Consider the following 19,556-nt stretch of genomic DNA (forward strand, 5'->3'; position numbering starts at 1 on the left):
ATGCCTGTCATACAGTTTCTGAAGATGTTCAGTCTTATTGCTGAATATGTTAGTGTCATGCCTATGGCTTCAACATGACGTCGATGAGAGTTCTGGCGGCTTGGACCAGGGACCTGTATAAGTGGCATTGTGTGTGTGTGTGTGTGTGTGTGTGTGTGTGTGTGTGTGTGTGTGTGGTGGCGTGCGCGCAAGCGCGTGCACATGCCTGCATAACATCTGAGGTCATCAGTCCCCTAGACTTAGAACTCCTTAAACCTAACTAACCTAAGGACATCACACACATCCATGCCCAAGGCAGGGTTCAAACCTGCGACTGTAGCAGCAGCACGGTTCCAGACTGAAGCACCTAGAACCACTTGGCCTCAACAGCTGGCAGCCTAGGTGGTACTGCTCGAGGCTTTTGTTGGTAAGAAATTTTTATTTTGGTTTTATTCTATAATAATTGTGATATTTTGTGTTTTGTATATTTATGGTGGGTTGGTTGTGTTTTAATTGATGTAGTGAACATGAAGTATTTGGGTCTCCGAGTTGATGAAATTCTGGTTCGACTTTTCGGAGTTGTGGGTGTTGGTGTTTTTGGTATCGATAGCTACGGTTGAGCTATATATGCCAAGGGAAATGCCCGATTCCACTTTCTGGGGTTGTATTTTTTTTTTTTTTTTTTTTTTTTGTATTGGTAGCTATAGTTGAGATATATAGGTCAAGGGAAATGTCCGATTCCTGTGCTTTTGTTGGTGTAGCAGAATGCTGTAATTTAAATTATTTTTGTATATTATTTGTTCTGGGATGGTGAGGGCTTTTGTATTGTTGTATATTTAGCTTGTCCCTGCCCTAAACCCACAATTTTCTGTAGTTGTCCTGTTACTTTCATTTTATTTGTGGTGTGAGACGTTATTGTGTCATTTTTATTTTTGTTCACATTTGATGGCTTGTGTATGTAGTAACATCATTGTCGCCATTCTGTATATGCTGAAAGTAGCCATTTCCATCATGTTAATGATGTTATGGGTCAAAGGAGATAGATGGAATCATACACTTCTGCGATGCCACCGTCTACCTGTGCACAAGAACAAAGTTGAAGGCTCAGCGGCACAACATTAACATAGCACCACAATTTCAATTCCAGTAACAGCTAGATAACCCAGGTTGTCCGGATCCTTCCCTCCACCACCAGCTTCTCTGAACTAAGTGCAACAGAGTGTTACTCGCATATGTCCTTCGTTCCGACAACCCTCCTGGCCTCAACCTCTGTTAAATGACTATTCCTACACACTCCACCCCACTGTTTCCCCTTCCTCTGACCTGTCAACCACCCCACCAACACAAACCATGTCTCGGCATCACCTTCAGTACACCAACTTGACAAAGGATGATTCTGAAAGCTGGCAAGTTTTCTTTCTCTTTTGTATGTGCTTGTGTACAACTTGACACTTCAGTTATTTGGTGAGTAGTCTCCTTCACTCCCACGTTATTTACAGTCTATCAGAATATTCTTACATATTCATAAAGTGATCTATCAAGTTTACTGCCTTCATGGGTACTAAACCCTGCATTGTGTGAATGTCTGGGTTGGCCATTGGGATCTACTCTGATTGGCTCCCTTAACACTTATTATGAAGTAATTAACGATGTCCCTGGACTCCAACCCCATCATTCCTTAGTATCAGCTTTCACAGCCATGTCCTATGTGTACAGTCTAACTTGATACTCTACATCGAGGTTGCTGGAATTAATCTTATGAGATTCTGTCTATTCCACCATCCCTTTCACAGAGTTTAAAGGTAGACTGTACATGTTGTTAACATATATACATGTGTAAATATCTATATAATATATTTACATGTCCCACACTATTGTGTTAAATGATCAAATGACAAACAAAATTCTAAAATTTAAAGGAACGTACCTGCAGTATATAAGGATGCATTCTTCTTTCCTGAAGAAATGATGGGTGGAATGTTAATTTCATAAAAACCTCTGTTGTGCCCCAGAAGTATTCTGTCCACCTCATTTCAAATATGTTCATCCAGCATACTGACAGAAATCGGCCAATGTCGCACAATATTTCTTTGTCATACCAGTAATGAAATATTATCCTCATAGTGTTCATCACAGGTATACACACTCCCCTGCCACCAGTTTCTATAGCATTTATAGCTGTTTCTAGCAATGATTTATCAACAAACTTAAATGGGCTGACATAAAGATTTGTTTGATGAGAAATTTCTGTACACAAACTCACTGTACTCCAAAGAGCAGAAGTGTATTCACATGCCAATTTGCCTCGAAGTCGTAGATTACTGGCTTCAGTTATTTCGTCAAATCTTTTATATATAGGAATGTCTAATTCACCACTCTGCACTAGACTTTCAATGAACAAACACTGTTTATACATAATTTCATTTTTTGAATCATTGTGGGAACAGGACATATGATTTCTGAGACAACTGGACACCCACTCAATAACTTTCATAGCAAAAAACATGTTCAAAGCTGATCCAATTTTAGCTTTACTTTCATAAATTTGTAGCACTGCATTATGTAGCAGATAAACATGCTGCTCTACGAGTGGGAGAATATTCTGGTCTTCAGAGAAAGCTTTCAATGCAAGTAAATAATTATTTACTGTTTGAATGTCCTGTAACCCTAACAAATTTGTGATTTTTTTGCTAATGAGTAAAAATATATCATTAACAGTACCTTGAAATATTTCTAAGAGTGTTGTTCTCACACTGTCATTAGGATCAACTTTTATACTCACACATTCTTCCAACATAGTGGCTAAGAGACTTATATTGATAGCTTGCAAATCATCACCATTACTGTCAATGTTACAAAAGCTTTTCCATGTGTTTCTAAAGACTTCTGCCACAATGTCCCCGGAGTTACCCTTAACTTCAGCTGACGTCAAACATTCACTCTCCAAAAGCAGAACTACCATCCTCCCAAATGCCTTAACAGAAATACCAGTTTGTTGTTCTTCACTCAAAGTCATACTGTCCACAAAAGTGAACGCAAATTTTATGACAAAATCTTGAGCATCAGCTTTTGTGATAAATGATTTTAGCCAATTCACAATTTCATTCCATATGAAAGTACCTCGTTTCAGCGATAATTTTGAACTGAAACTATTTAGAAAATGACAAACACTTTTCACTGTGATAAGTTTCCGGTCTGCAAATTTAATAGCACACTCAAGCAATGAACACTCAATAGCTGCACGAATGTATACATTCTGATTTACAATAGCACTTCTGGCTAATTTTCCACACAACAGCAAATGAGTGTCACTCCATACTGGTGTTATAGGTGATGATGCTAGTGTCTTTGCTATATAAAACATAGGTACTGGACCCCAAGATCTTTTGGTCAATTCTTCTATAAACTTACCAAAATATAAACGACAGTTCTTAATATGCAATTGACATATTGCATGAAACAGTGTCATCAAGCTTTCTGCTGTATCAGATAGTTTTAGTGTGCTATCTTTAGTGGCATACAAAGCAGTGTTATTTATTGCATCCATGAAATTAACAAATAACATATTGGTGCAAATATCACCCAAAGCAGTGAAGTACACCAAGTTCAGATTAATGAAATGGGTTACACCCCACTTCACAACTATGTTGTTGTCATGATTCAGTAATCTCTGAAATATGCACAGAGTCCACGACTTATGCCATTCTGACGTACCTGTGGACAATCTCTGAATCATGGGTAGCACTGGTTTTATTAAATGAACTTGTTTTTCTTCCAAGGTTTCCAATATCAAGAACAAGTCAAGCCACAGTTTCAAAAAATCTGACCTCATCTGACAACTTCTCCACACAAGTGATTCTGGAAGATTCTCACTATTGGAGTTATCTCTTTGAAAAGTTATATCTACTGCTCTTTTAGTTAAATAGAGAGCTTGTTTCCTCACCGATAAGTCAGAATGCATTAAACCTATCTGGCAAAGTTTCCAAAAATCACTGTATTGAGTGAGTGAGTAGGAATCAGTAGACTCTGAACATGGCAAATACATATTGGACAGTGAACACAGTATCAGAAATGGGACAGATAAATGAGAATCAACAGATGCTGCTGAACAGTATCTTATGGACAGTTGCGTCCACACCTGCTTAAGTAGGTCGACACTGTTAACAAATTTCAGGAGTTTTGGAATTATGCAATTCAGTATGTGCACTACTACAGCGTAATTAGAGTTCGTAAGAAGTCTTACAACTGACATGTGGATACTGAAATCAGTCAAAAATTTGTCTTTCATCTTTTCCCTATTCGGTAAACAATTTTGCTCTAAAATATACAAGATTTGAATAATGGCCTCTATAAGGTGCAAGGCTGTCAAAAAATTTCCTGGCATAGAAATATCACCAAAATCGGATTCACTAGCAGAGAAAGAGAGTTTATTTTCACAAAACAGCAACATTTCGTGTACATGGGCAATTATTTTGTCATCTGGTAGCAAAACAAGGCAGTGCGACAACACGTCAATCACAACTGGTTTTAATTCAAAGTTTTCTTCTTCAGTCTCGAGTATAGTTTTGCATTTTGTAATGATGCTCTGGAAAACTTCAATGTCGTCATTCGAAAAATGAATATGTTCTTCGCGTTTTGGTTCTGTAACGGCGATTTTGAGGACTGTAGCTAACAATTCCAGGTGTTTCTTGCAGCTGTCACTAGGCTTAAAAACGTTTTGCGAACACAAATATGATCCCGAATAGAGAAGAAAATCAGTAAAAACGCTTTTTGCTGTTTCGGGACACAGCTTTTCAATTAACAGTGTCAAATTAGTTGAACAACAATCCCTGAATCCAGTATCTGCCATTGTTGTCGAGACACCAATTCACAACAAAACGCAGCACACACTACAAACCCAAGTGTTTTTGACAACTTCACCACGTGCTCAACACATGGTGTATACGAACCAAAGATCTTCGATTGCATGACATATTCTTAATTTATGTAGAAATTATTTACTCTGTTCTCTACCCACCGGTTTGCAATTTTTAAAGACATATTAACTCCCGATGCAATTAATTTTTGCCACAATAAATACAAGAACTTCAATTTGTTATTTAACATGATACCAAATCTGCGCTCTTTGTGCTTAAAACTCTATGTCGAAAACGAAAATGTGTGTCGCTGGAAGATTCTATGGGGGGTGATGCGAATTATTGAATGCTGATGATTTATTGAAGCGTACTATGCCTGAGTAATTGTTTCACTATTTTAATTAGTGTACGATGGAGGACAGTAATGATTTGCATAATAATAAATTCGATCCAAGTAAGTTGTTAGTCGGTTGTCAAAAGACTCTCGCGTATTGTCAAACAGTTAGACCAGTTGCCTTATTACTATAAACATACTGATTAATAGCGGATTTTCTGTATTCCCACTGTACAGGTGCCAACCAAGATGAGCTGATTTTGCAGCAACAAAGAAGAATAGAAAAAGAAGTAACTCATCAAATTATACTCTGCATGTTAAGATGATGTGACTTGGTAGTTTCATTCAGAAGAAAATGTTCTGTTTAGATTTCAGAGACAACGCCTCTTGTTGGTGATATCCAAAGCATTTCTTCGTTGGAAAGCGAATATTCGGCCGACGACATATATAGGCAAAAAGTACTGGATTTAGCTAAAAAATATAAGAGTATTCGGCGAACGCGACCTGACGGAAATTGCTTTTTTCGTGCCTTTAGTTACGCCTATCTTGAACGTCTACTCGGGAACCGCGAGGACTATGAAAGGTGATATAAAATTTCAAACATCACTATTATAGTTTTATTTGACCGGAACAGTGAGTAACTTAAGAGAAATATTTTCACTGCATATATTATTTAGTCATTAGCAATGAATTATATGTAACTTGCATTGCATTTACCGCAGGGTGATTGCACTGGTCTTTTGTTTATTTAAAAGAAGTATTTGCAGTCATTTTGTCCAGCTGTTAACACACTGTGGCATCATTTAACAGATACAGGTAAATTAATGTTAAACTTTTTAATTGGAGTTTTTCACAGTTACTATATGTCATACCCATTTTTCCATCGGTATGTTAATTGTGATAACTGTTTTTACATGGTAAGAGACATGTCATCCTTCCCTGAGGTGGTATAAAATTGTTCATTTGACGTGTATGTCCCCCCCCCCCCCCCCCCTACACACACACACACACACACACACACACTCTCTCTCTCTCTCTCTCTCTCTCTCTCTCTCTCTCTCTCTCTCTCTCTGTGTGTAATCTGATGACTTCTGCATATTATGTACATATGCCAATCATGAAATATACCTTAGGACTCATTGTGTAATCTGTACAGAGTTTTTGTATTTAATAAATGTTATGGGACACCCTTCTACTTGGATGATGATATAAACACTTTCTGCCTTCTTGAAAAGAATTAGCTTAAATAAGTATAAAACATTTAGTAAATGGTGAAACTTGGTGCCTTCTTTGTGTCGCGATAAGTGTTGCTCACTTTTGATTATCAGGTTCTTTATTATATTCCCTGTGACTGTTTTAAAAATGTGGAAACGGAACAAACCTGTCTTCTGTAACTGAGTGTAATTTTGATAAAAGTGCTCAGTAAGTAGCTAATTAACTAGACCATGGTCATTTTTAATCTTGTTACATCAACTGAGTAGGCATTGCCAGATAATTTCGGGGGAAAAAAAAAAAAAAATTCACTCAGTGCTAAACCTACAATTATCATCAAAAGTGTGATTGTATGGGTTATCAGACAAAGTTTGACTGCATTGATCATTTTTTGGTAGGGACGATTCAGTGTTTCATCTTGTGTTGGAGAGTCATCAACATATGTAAGAGGAACTTAGGGTGTGCCACAGGGAAGTTTTGTTGGGACCCATGCTGTCATGTCCCCCACATTCAGTTATGGGCCCTGGAGCCCAGGACCAGAGACATGCTACCCTTATTTTACAGTCGCATGCTACATAAATATTGCATGGTTATTTCTTTCCCACACTCTTTTTAGTACTTACGAACCTGAAGACACAGGGGATAATAATCGTAACAATTTGCAAGTCCGAACTAAATTTTATTTAGAAAATAATTTTACTTAAAAAGGACCACAGTAACTATATGATGTGGTCTTCAGTCCTGAAACTGGTTTGATGAAGCTCTCCATGCTACTCTATCCTGTGCAAGCCTCTTCATCTCCCAGTACTTACTGCAGCCTACATCCTTCTGAATCTGCTTAGTGTATTCATCTCTTGGTTTCCCTCTACGATTTTTACCCTCCACGCTGCCCTCCAGTACTAAATTGGTGATCCCTTGATGCCTCAGAACATGTCCTACCAACCGATCCCTTCTTCTAGTCAAGTTGTGCCACAAACTCCTCCCCAATTCTATTTAGTACCTCCTCATTAGTTATGTGATCTACCCATCTAATCTTCAGCATTCTTATGTAGCACCACATTTCGAAAGCTTCTATTTTCTTCCTGTCCAAACTATTTATCGTCCATGTTTCACTTCCACACATGGCAACACTCCATACAAATACTTTCAGAAACTACTTCCTGACACTTAAATCAATACTCGATGTTAACAAATTTCTCTTCTACAGAAACGCTTTCCTTGCCATTGCCAGTCTACATTTTATATCCTCTCTACTTCGACCATCATCAGTTATTTTGCTCCCCAAATAGCAAAACTCCTTTACTACTTTGTCTCATTTCCTAACCTAATTCCCTCAGCAACACCCGACTTAATTCGACTACATTCCATTATCCTCGTTTTGCTTTTGTTGATGTTCATCTTATACCCTCCTTTCAAGACTCTGTCCATTCCGTTCAACTGCTCTTCCAAGTCTTTTGCTGTCTCTGACAGAATTACAATGTCATCGGCGAACCTCAAAGTTTTTATTTCTTCTCCATGGATTTTAATACCTACTCCGAACTTTTCTTTCGTTTCCTTTATTGCTTGTTCAATATACAGATTGAACAACATCGGCGATGGGCTACAATCCTGTCTCACTCCCTTCCCAACCACTGCTTCCCTTTCATGTCCCTCGACTCTTATAACTGCCATCTGGTTCCTGTACAAATTGTAAATAGCCTTTCGCTCCTTGTATTTTGCCTCTGCCACCTTCAGAATTTGAAAGTATGCCAGTGAACATTGTCAAAAGCTTTCTCTAAGTCTACAAGTGCTAGAAACGTAGGTTTGCCTTTCCTGAATATTTCTTCTAAGATAAGCCGTAGGGTCAGTATCCAACATTTCTACGGAATCCAAACTGATCTTCCCCGAGGTCGGCTTCTACCAGTTTTTCCATTCGTCTGTAAAGAATGTGCGTTAGTATTTTGCCGCTGTGACTTATTAAACTGATAGTTCAGTAATTTTCACATACGTCAACACCTGCTTTCTTTGGGATTGGAATTATTATATTCTTCTTGAAGTCTGAGGGTATTTCGCCTGTCTCATACATTTTGCTCACCAGATGGTACAGTTTTGTCAGAACTGGCTCTCCTAAGGCTGTCAGTAGTTCTAATGGAATGTTGTCTACTCCCGGGGCCTTGTTTCGACTTAGGTCTTTCAGTGCTCTATCAAACTCTTCACGCAGGATGATATCTCCCATTTCAGCTTCATCTACATCCTCTTCCATTTCTATACCATTGCCCTCAAGTACATCACCCTTGTATAGACCCTCTATATACTCCTTCCACCTTTCTGCTTTCCCTTCTTTGCTTAGAACTTGGTTTCCATGTGAGCTCTTGATATTCATACAAGTAGTTCTCTTTTCTCCAAAGGTCTCTTTAATTTTCCTGTAGGCAGTATCTATCTTACCTCTCATGAGGTAAGCCTCTGCGTCCTTACTAACTATATTTAATGCACTAAAAAAAAAAAAAACTAAAATTAGGGTCTATGTCAGTCATAGATGCTGGCTACAAAATAAGACCCCTTAATAAAGACTTCTGAGCTGTTCAGTTACGTTGTAAAAGTTGAGTCTTGGACAACTCATTATCAGTTGCTTTTTTTTTTAAAAAAAATGTTTGCCAGTTTACTAAAAGATCTTTCAGCTATAGATACTGTTACTGGAACTGTTCAAACAAGTAATTGCAGAGCACTGGTTCAAAGAAATTTATTTCTTGAAGGTTTTTCTCATACCATTGGGTCCTTTTCTGATTGGAAGACTGTACTGTAGATGCTCTTCATGTGTAGAATTTCTTCAACTAAGCTGTCTGAACCTGCCAAGTCTGAAAGATACTTTTAGACAAGATTGGTGGTTTTAACTTCCAGTTCATAATTTTCTAGGTTCATGAAAGCCAAAACTCATGGGAACAGTCACAAATTTGAGCACAGCTTACAAATGTTGTTGTCAAATCTACCATGATAAAATTTAAAACAGGAAGGACAATAGAACATTTGAATTCATTTGATGCTTCCAGCTGAAGTTGTTCAGAAGTCTTTTTCACTTGCCTAGGGTTTTTTTTTTTTTTTCGATAACAAATTCTGTGAAATGTGAACTATCCGGTCAACTGCTTTTGCAAAAGTGTTTCCCATGAATCTTTTAGAACTTGCATCTGATTATGTAAGTATTTAATTAGTTGCATCTCTGCATTAAGGGAAATTCCTGTGTTCTGTATAATGACATTTTTGTGACCACTAGATCCCAGAATTTTGTGCCAAAATGATGACATCGAGAGGCCTTTGAGTATTGGAGGAATGTTGGATAAAAGTTGTCACCTTTGGCCAATGATCTAATGTTAATGGCTAGTGTCAACTCGAAGTTTTCATGCATACATTCACAGTTTAGTTGTTAATAAAGCCAACGAATATGAAGGGAAAAAAGATAACAGAGTAAAAAAAAAAGAACTGGTTGTTCTTCGAAGATAAGTTTGGTTGCGAGTTAGTGAAACCAATGAATGTGTTACTAAAATACCTGTTTGTGATGACAGACTGATTTGTAGCTTAGCCCATTTGAAAGAAATCGCCAATAACATCACGTTACAGTTGCCATATTGTTTACAATGTATGTTGCATGATTCATATGTCACTGGTCAAAGCCAGCAACTCAGATCAAACATTCCTATATATCCTCCTTTTAAAGACCCAAAATACTCCTTGAGTTCCAAGAGAGATGATTGAATTAATATGACGACCATATTCATCAGGAACAGCTCTAAAACTTTGAGGATCAAAGGATAGTGCTTCAAAATTGAGCGCACAGCTTGTAGTCTTTAACTCCAACGAGTTTCAAAAAGGCTTTGTGCAGACAAATGGATATGCTGTTTCAGCAGTTGGGGCTGCCAGAGAACAAAGAATAAAATTTTTCAACATTTCCAAAAAATGTCACCACATCATAATTCAGTTTAGCAGTATTGACACCAACTCTGTTGCAAGTGCGTACTCCACAGGGAGAATAAATGGCAGACTTTCTTTTCCAACTATTCTTGACTAAACACCACTAGTAACTTTGCATCTTGGAGCCATTGTCATAGCTCTGAGCACAGCAGTCCGCCAAGTGGAACTCCCAAGAGTTTCTAATGTGGACAGAGCTATTGACATAGCTCTGAGCACAACAGTCCACGAGTGGAACTCCCAAGAGTTTCTAATGTGGACAGTATTTCATCAGTTATGGCCTTACCTGTTTTACAGCTAATAGTCATAAACTCAATACTCTTTCACAAGCTTTGGATGACCTTATGTTCCCCTCCCTTATATTTTGAAATGGATATCACAGAAGAGTACATTCAGCTCATTTTGGGAAATGTAATTCCATAAACGACAGACTCTCTCTTTGATGTAAAACGACTTTGAATAGTTTCTAACCACATAGAGAAATAAATTCATTATGCAACTACCATGATAGTGGGCTTGACCCATCGTACTCTTGTTCATCAGTCAGTTTTCTTGTACTTTGGCTGGAGGTTTCACAATTTACTTCTTTGTATTTTCCAATATTCCCAAAAAACTTCCATTGTCAAAATCACCAATCTGTGTATTTTCCCCTTGGGGAAACTAAGCTACTACTACTCGGGAATAAAGTTTCGTCCAGAATTCTTTGTAGTAGAGCTTCCTACCTTGTTCCTTCGCAGTTAATCATTTGTTGGAGGTTGCTGTTGACACCATGTCCTTTCAGTGATTTTTTTCGAAGAGTTTTCCATTCTAAGTAGTGTTTTCTATGTTTGGAACTGTTCTCATGCGTTGGTAGCAACCAGGTCATTCTACCTGAAGTGGACCAGATTGAGAGGTGGTCCCCACTTGACTATTTCTGAATGCAATGAAATTTCTTGTGTAGGTTCAACAGTGTCTTGAATAGATATGTGCAAAGCTTTAGCTCGATATCTCCTTTGGTTCCTTTTCTTCAGCCTCTCGTAGATAGGGGTCCCAAGTTTGCATCACCTGTAAACATACCAAGTGCCAACATTGGATAACTTTTGTTAAGGATACTTTTAACTTAGGAGCCCCTGCTTTTGTATACTTTAACAACTTTTTATGGTGAATTAGAGTACATTACTGATTAAATTTTTAAATGCATCTACTGACATCTCTACTACTTCAGAAATGGCAGAAAATACATTCTGTGACTTGGAGACATCATCTTTAACCAGCCGTAAATCATAATTTTAAGCACGGATTCGACCAAGAATTGTACATTTTGGGTGCCAAATTTGGGTAGCTTTGGGGGCCCGTATCTCAACTGTGCATTCTTTAACCTTTTTTATCTTGCTGTATCTAGAAATAATAGTCTTTAAGCTTCAGAAGCTATGTAGTTTAATGTTTGATCCATGCCTGCTTGTGGCTGGAAAACATCACTTAAAAAGTTATTACTTTTCATACACAGTTACATGCTTGAAAGTGCCATTAGTCAGTAAATGGAAAGTAAACGTAATGAAAACTGGTTTTGTGTCCATCAAAGTGTAATTGTTGTTGTGTACAAATAAAATTCAAGCAATAAGCAGCAATAAAACAAAATCCAGGAAGTTTGAACTTTAAACACGCTGTATGGCTAGAATAATTCTTTTGCGCTTCATATTGAATAAACTGCTAATACTGTCTTGTTAACATTCTGAGTAAATATATTGCTTTCCTGATGTTGATGGTGCTTTTATCATTTTAAATGTGTGATGCTCTAGAATCCAGCAAATATCTTTTGTAGATGTATAGGGGAAGGAATGGATGAGACCATGGGGAGGTATAAAGCTGACCAATGTTGAAATTTCTTCATCTGCTTTGAATACTTTAATTGTGATTGCTGCAGTATCATTGCAAACATTGCTTAGTCTGATCTTATATAAACCAGTGGGCTTTAACTGATGATTTTTCTCTTGTGCCAGCTGTTGTGTGGCCTTTGCAAACCTTCCATCCTGATCAAACTGGATTTGTTAAATTTCTGTCTGTGTAACATAAAAGAATGATACTTGAAACATTGTCATCGCAGAACTTAAGCAGATCAAGATGCATCAATATTTGCTTATTTAAAGACCTCTTCAAACTAGCATGAGCTACCAGTCTTTCAGCTGTTATTCCAGTTTCAGTACGGGTTGCAAATTCGTCACTAAAGTAGTAAATGTGTCTGATTTTCTCCTATTGTTATTCCCAAATATTTAATCAACTTCATTATAAACACATGAACTGTAGTGATATCGTAACAAGGCAGTTGCTAATAATGCTGATGTAGTGAACCATAAAGGAGTGTGATGTGTCTTGGCTCTTCTCCCAATGAAATCATCTGACATTATCTTGAATGACAAATGAATAGATCTCAGAAAAAACTGTCAAAATGATCACTTTACCACCAGCAAGATTGCCCTTTAAACTAACCATACCAAACCCATAAATAACCTTGCCGATTTTGTGCCAGTGTGGGACAAAGCCACAAGAAGAAGAAGAATGATCACTGTTTTTGGTAAAGCAGATGACAGACTTTGGTTTCTTACATATCACTCCTGTGATCCATCCTAGAATATTGCCCAAGTATATGGCAACCGCATCAGATAGGACTAGCAGGAGATTGAACGTACAAAGAAGGTCACAAGTTTGTTTGACCTATACGCAGAGATCCTGAAGAAACTGAACTGGCATGAACTTGATAACAGACACAAACTATCCTGAGAAAGCCTATTTAAAAAAATCTTAAATAAAGTACCTGCTGTAAATGACTTGGAATGTACTACAGTCTTATTTATTGCTCCCATAAGAATTGTGATGACAAGATTAGCCTAATTACATCACACACAGATGCGTTTAAACATCCATTCTTCCTGTACACTCTAAGTGAATGGAATGGGAGAAGCAGGTACAATGGGAAGATGCTATGCCATGCACATCAGTTGTTTGCAGAGTAAGGATATCAATGGAAACACATTTGTCTTTAGGAGGATAGCTCACTGTATCAAAATAGTTGTAATAATCTTAATATATTTGGGAAATATACAGCTGTGTCAAAAATATACCTTAGATATTGTGCGAAGTTGACAATGGAACTTCGTAGGAATATGTTTAATGATATACACAGAATATCCCGGTAGGAATGGTCAGTATTCAGGTATATCACAGGAATGATCATTCAAAGCAAAAAAAAGTCCAGTAAACATAGGTTCTAACATGCATACCTTAACAGCTATGGGCACTTATTCATCTTTACTATTGTGCAACACATCTCTTCTATGGAAAATGTGTTCATAACTCTTAAGGTATGCATTTCAGAGCCCATGTTCACTGGTCTTTTTTGTTTCAAATGATAATTCTTGTCATATCCTTGAAATATTGACCATTCCTCCTGTATCTGTATTGGTAAACAATATACATTTATTTCATCTACAGCTACATGGATACTCTTGCAAATCACATTCAAGTGTCTGGCAGAGGGTTCATCGAACCACCTTCACAATTCTCTATTATTCCAATCTCGTATAGCGCGCGGAAAGAATGAACACCTATATCTTTCCGTACGAGCTCTGATTTCCCTTATTTTATCGTGGTGATCGTTCCTTCCTATGTAGGTTGGTGTCAACAAAATATTTTCGCATTCGGAGGAGAAAGTTAGTGATTGGAATTTCGTGAGAAGAATCTGTCGCAACGAAAAACACCTTTCTTTTAATGATTTCCAGCCCAAATCCTGTGTCATTTCTGTGACACTCTCTCTCATATTTTGCAATAATACAAAACGTGCTGCCTTTCTTTGAACTTTTTTGATGCACTCCGTCAGTCCTATCTGGTAAGGATCCCACATCACGCAGCAATGTTCTGTATTGCATAAACACACGGCACTGAGGACTCAAAGCAGCAATCCAGTTAATTATTGACTATATAGGTACTGAAATGAAAAATAATGTAAGCTGAAATTGAGATTTAATTCTTCAGACATATATGTAAGGAAAAACATTGTTAAATCATTGCCTCTTTTTATCATCTTACAGGCATGAAATGTGGAGTTACAAAAATTACAGGACTGTGTATGTATACAGAACCCATTTTTAATGGAATAAGTTCCTGTTGTGACGTGCCGATCTTTCAAAGTGCTACCACGCAGTTACACGCGGCCTCTATATGCGGCGCTGTCTGCCAGCCATGCAGCAGCAGCGCCACCTAAGCAGCCAGCCAGCGGCCGTTAGACTCGGACTCAGTGATGATTTGACTGTTAAAGTGACACGTCTTACTCTGTTTACTTGATCTGTGACTTTCATGTCTTGCGTCGTCCTTGAAATATATTTGTTCAACTTGAAGTTAAAACAATTGGCGACGAAGTAGTGAATTTTTCTTTTTCATCATTGATTCACATGTTTCCATGGCTACTTTAGAGCAACTATTGCAACGTCTCATAGAACAGCAAACGCTTCTCACAAATGCGATTCGTGATTTCGTCGCTTCATCAAATGCGGGGCCTCTCTCGTCGTTGTCTGTACCTCCTTTTCCTCCTTACGACGAGATGACAGAAGACTGGTCTGATTACGAAAAACGTCCTCGACAGCACTTCTTGGCATTTCATGTCGCGGGCGACCAAACATGTAAGTCTCTGTTCCTTTCGTGGATTTCACCTCAAATGTATCGGTTGTTGTCGCAATTGGCTCCTTTGAAAGATCCTGCGTCTTTGTCCTTTGCTGAAATGTGCTCACTTCTGTCTGTATATTTTCAAAAGCATACGCATGTGGTAGCCTCTCGTGTTGCCTTTTATCGTTGTCAAAAACAAACGAATCAATCCTATCGCACTTGGGCTGCTGAACTTCACGGCCTCAGTAGAAAGTGTCAATTTGTTACTGAAGTTCACAAAGAATCCTACGCCGATTCCATGGTACGGGATGCTATTATCCGATTGGTGCCCGACAAAGAAGTTAGGCAACGTGCCCTTCAATTGACAAATCAGACTCTAGATGAAGTCCTATCCATCGCTCAGTCTTTTGAAATTTCTCGCACTGCTGGAGCGCAAATAGAGGTATGGGGTGACGTCGGGGAAATAAAACCTCTGTGCGCTGTTGACGAAGCGTGTGGCGTGTCCCCGCCGGCCGACGTGGCCACAGTACGCTCCCAAGCGCAGCCTCGGTGTAACCATAAACAAACCTCTAAGAAACTGCAGCAAAACCCACGGCAACTTCCTTCATGTCCGCGGTGTTTTATGAAACATTCACGAGAGAATTGTCCACAACATTGGGCCATGTGTCACAAATGCAAAAAAAAGGGGTCATGTGTCATCCATTTGCAAATCCGACCGCATACATGATGTTCATGAACATGGCGCTGATTCTGATTCTTTGTTGTCTGTCAATTGTACTTCTTCCCTTTCAGGGAAGTTATTCCTCACTGTCCAAATACTTGATCGAGATGTTCGCATGCAGGTGGATACTGGTTCTGCTGCCACTATCATCAATTCTCAGACATATCTTCAGTTGGGTTCTCCAATCCTGTCACCTGTCACTAGGCAATTACGGACTTACAATAAACAGAAGATTTCTCTCTTGGGACAATTTGATGCTGAGGTATCTTACAAATCTGTTGTTCACACTGTTCCCATATTTGTGGTCGACCATAGTAACGCGGAGAATCTTTTTGGTTTCGATGCTTTTCGCGTTTTTGGGTTCTCCATAGATGACTCTGTCAATATTGTCTCTGATGCTATTCCTTATGCTCAATTGGATTCCTTGTCAACGACTTTTTTGTCCGTTTTATCTCCTGGGTTAGGCCGTGCAAATGACTTTGAAGCTCATATCACGCTCAAACCCACTGCTCGGCCTAAGTTTTTTCGGGCTCGGCCCATTCCTGTGGCCCTTCGTGATCAGGTCAAACGGGAGTTGGATCGTCTCACTACTTCAGGGGTCTTGCTTCCTGTCACTTCCAGTGAGTGGTCCTCTCCTGTCGTCGTTGCTAAGCCAAATGGTGATATTCGTCTCTGTGGCGATTTCAAAGCCACTGTAAATGCTCAATGCCTTATTGCCACTTACCATATGCCTCGACCTGAAGAATTGTTCACTAAATTTGCTGGAGGCCAGTATTTTTCTAAACTTGACCTGTCAGAAGCTTATCATCAACTTCTTCTCGACGCTGCTTCCCGGAAGTTTCTGGTCCTTAACATGCCTTTCGGCCTCTATCAGTACCAACGATTGCCATTTGGGGTTGCCAGCGCCCCTGCTCACTTTCAGCGATTCTGTCCCTGGGTGTATAAATTACATGGACGCCATTGTTGTCACTGGCTTCACCACTGAAGAACATCTTCAGAGTTTCCGCACGCTTTTTCATGTCGTACAGACTGCCGGTCTTGAGTGTAATCTTCAGAAATAAAATTTTTTTCAGGCATCTATCACGTGCTTGGGGTTTCAACTCTCTCGGGATGGTATTCGTCTGCTTCAGCAAACTGTCGCTGCGATCGATGCCCTTCCTCGCCCTACATCTGTTAAGGAACTGCAGGCCTTCTTGGGGAGAATAGCATACTATCACAGGTTTTTACCATCTGCTGCTTCGGTGGCTCAGCCGTTGCATCACCTGTTGCATAAAATTGTGCCTTTTCACTGGTCCGCGTCATGCAATGTGGCTTTCCAGAAATTGAAGACCATGCTGAAACAGGCCCCGTGCCTGGCTACTTATCAACCTGGCCAACATCTTTTTCTTGCCACGGACGCCTCTCAATACGGGGTTGGTGCAGTCCTTGCACACCATTTTTCTGACGGTCCTGAACAACCCATTGCTTATGCCTCCAAATCGCTCACGGATGCCCAACAAAAGTATTGTCAAATTGAAAAAGAAGCTTTGGCCATTATTTATGCTCTGCATAAGTTTGGTGTTTTTCTCTATGGATCCAAATTTCATCTTGTTACAGATCACAAACCACTTGTTTCCTTGTTTCATCCATCAACGTCACTTCCCGACAAGGCTGCACACCGCCTCCAGCGTTGGGTTCTTTACTTGTCTCGTTTCAATTATGTGATTCATTTCCAGCCGACGGCTCAACATGTGAATGCTGATGCACTGTTTCACCTTCCCATGGGTCCTGATCTGGCATTCGACAGGGACGAACTTTTGTGTTTCCACCTGGATGTTGCCGAGCAGCGGGTTGTGGACAGGTTCCCCATCACCGGGGACCAGCTGGCGGTTGCTACGGGTTCTGACCCTACCCTCTCCCGGGTTTTACGCTGTATTCAGAAGGGTTGGCCAGATCGTCTGTCAGCTAAGACTTCTGATCGGTTGTGGAACTACTACGCTTTGCATTACCGCCTCACGGCTAGGGATGGTGTTATCCTCCTTTCCACCGAAAATGCTTCTGCGCGTGTTGTTATACGTGCGTCTTTGCGTGCTTCGGTGTTGCGCCTCCTTCACCAAGGGCACTGGGGTGTCTCTCGCACAAAATTTCTGGCGCGCCGTCATGTGTACTGGCCCGGCATCGACTCTGAAATCGCACACATGGTCGCTGTCTGCGGCCCTTGTGCGTCACAGGCCGCCGCCCCGAAGTCATCTTTGTCACCGTGGCCTTCGCCTGAGAAGCCCTGGGAGCGTATTCATGCTGACTTTGCGGAACCTGATTTAGGTACTTATTGGCTTCTCGTTATTGACGCCTACTCTAATTTTCCTTTCATTGTCCGTTGCATGTCGCCTACCACTGCGGCAACCACCAATGCTCTAGCTCGCATTTTCTCTTTGGAAGGCCTTCCCTCTACTCTTGTTACTGATAATGGTCCGCAATTTGGCTCTTTAGATTTTGAAGATTTTTGTGCCCGTCACGGCGTCATGCATATCACGGCCCCTCCGTTCCATCCACAGTCAAACGGTGAGGCTGAATGACTGGTCCGCACATTTAAGGCTCGAATGAGGAAACTCCTGACTTCTTCTGCTGCTGATGATGCGCTTCTCCAATTTCTGGCTTCTTACCGTTTCATCCCCATGGGCGACCACAGTCCGGCTGAGATCTTACATGGCCGACAGCGCTACACGCTACTTCATCTTGTGCGGCCTTCCACATCACGGCCGCGGGTGCCTTCACTTGGCCGGTTCACCGCCGGCGACCTTGTATGGGTACAGGGATATGGCAGGCGGCCAAAATGGAGTCCTGGCCGCATCTTACGACACCGTGGCCGACGCCTGTATGAAATCCAGATGGACACGGGTGTTGCAGTGCATCATTCGGACCAGCTTCGGCCTCGTGTGCCGGCAACGCCTGTTCCCGATGCCGCTACACCACCTTCGGCTCTACCTGACGCTCGGGATCCTGGAATCTCTCATTACTCACAACGCAGTCCTCTCACCATCATATCGGTGCCAACACAAGAACTTACACCAACAGGAGATGTGCCCATGCAGGAACCAGATGACCATCATCTGTCGGAGCAACTCTACTCGCCTCCTCCTCCTCCTACGGACGCGGACACATCGCCCATGTCTCCTGTTATAACAACCGGACTTGCCGTAACGGGCAGATTGGTGCACGGGGCCCCAGCAGATTCGACCCCCACGTCTCCTGTCATCTCGACCCGTTATCATCGGGGACACTTCCGTCGGTACGGGAAGCCTCCTCCTCGAGACTTTACGGCCAGTCAATCAACACCTATTGACGTTAGCAATGTACAGGCCACCTCCATCAAGACCTGTGCGAAAACTTCAAAGGGGGGAAAAGTGTTGTGACTCGCCGATCTTTCAAAGTGCCACCACGCAGTTACGCGCGTCCTCTACATGCGACACTGCCTGCCAGCCATGCAGCAATAGCGCCACCTATGTGGCCAGCCAGCCAGCAGCCGCTAGACTCGGACTCAGTGATGATTTGAATGTTAAAGTGACACACGTCTTACTCTGTTTTTGCATGATCTGTGACTTTCATGTATTGCATCGTCCTTGAAATATATTTGTTCAACTTGAAGTTAAAACAGTTCCGTGTTAAGTAATTATGATCCTTTCTTAAAACATGAAATACAAACTAACAGTTCTTATATATGAGCACTGCAGATTCCACAGGCTGTGATTGTGCAGAGACAGGCTCCTCAAGTTTTTTCACAAGATTCAAAAGCATTTTAGTCAATTATGCTCACGTTGAACAGCCTTTGATAAAGTTTGTCATTTACCCAAAATAATAAATACTTCTAGATTACTGAATTCTGTATGAGACTGCACTGAAA

General features: G+C 40.4%; 2 protein-coding genes across 3 annotated transcripts in view; one reads left to right on the plus strand and one right to left on the minus strand.

Moving 5' to 3' along the window:
- The window catches only part of LOC126195129 (probable methyltransferase TARBP1), a 136,782-nt gene extending 131,877 nt beyond the window's left edge, over positions 1-4,905 (minus strand). For both annotated transcript variants that reach the window (XM_049933625.1, XM_049933626.1), the window contains exon 1: positions 1,907-4,905. In XM_049933625.1, the coding sequence (XP_049789582.1) occupies positions 1,907-4,828 (2,922 nt within the window). In that variant the 5' untranslated portion in view covers positions 4,829-4,905. The remainder of the gene's footprint in view (positions 1-1,906) is intronic.
- Positions 4,906-5,109: 204 nt separating this feature from the next.
- Positions 5,110-19,556, plus strand: part of LOC126195136 (ubiquitin thioesterase otubain-like) — a 47,917-nt gene continuing 33,470 nt past the window's right edge. The window contains exons 1-3 of the mRNA XM_049933634.1: positions 5,110-5,289; positions 5,407-5,459; positions 5,538-5,752. Coding sequence (XP_049789591.1) covers positions 5,247-5,289; positions 5,407-5,459; positions 5,538-5,752 — 311 coding nt within the window. The 5' untranslated portion in view covers positions 5,110-5,246. The remainder of the gene's footprint in view (positions 5,290-5,406; positions 5,460-5,537; positions 5,753-19,556) is intronic.

This window comes from Schistocerca nitens, chromosome 7, assembly GCF_023898315.1.
Source record: "Schistocerca nitens isolate TAMUIC-IGC-003100 chromosome 7, iqSchNite1.1, whole genome shotgun sequence".
Lineage (NCBI taxonomy): Eukaryota > Metazoa > Arthropoda > Insecta > Orthoptera > Acrididae > Schistocerca > Schistocerca nitens.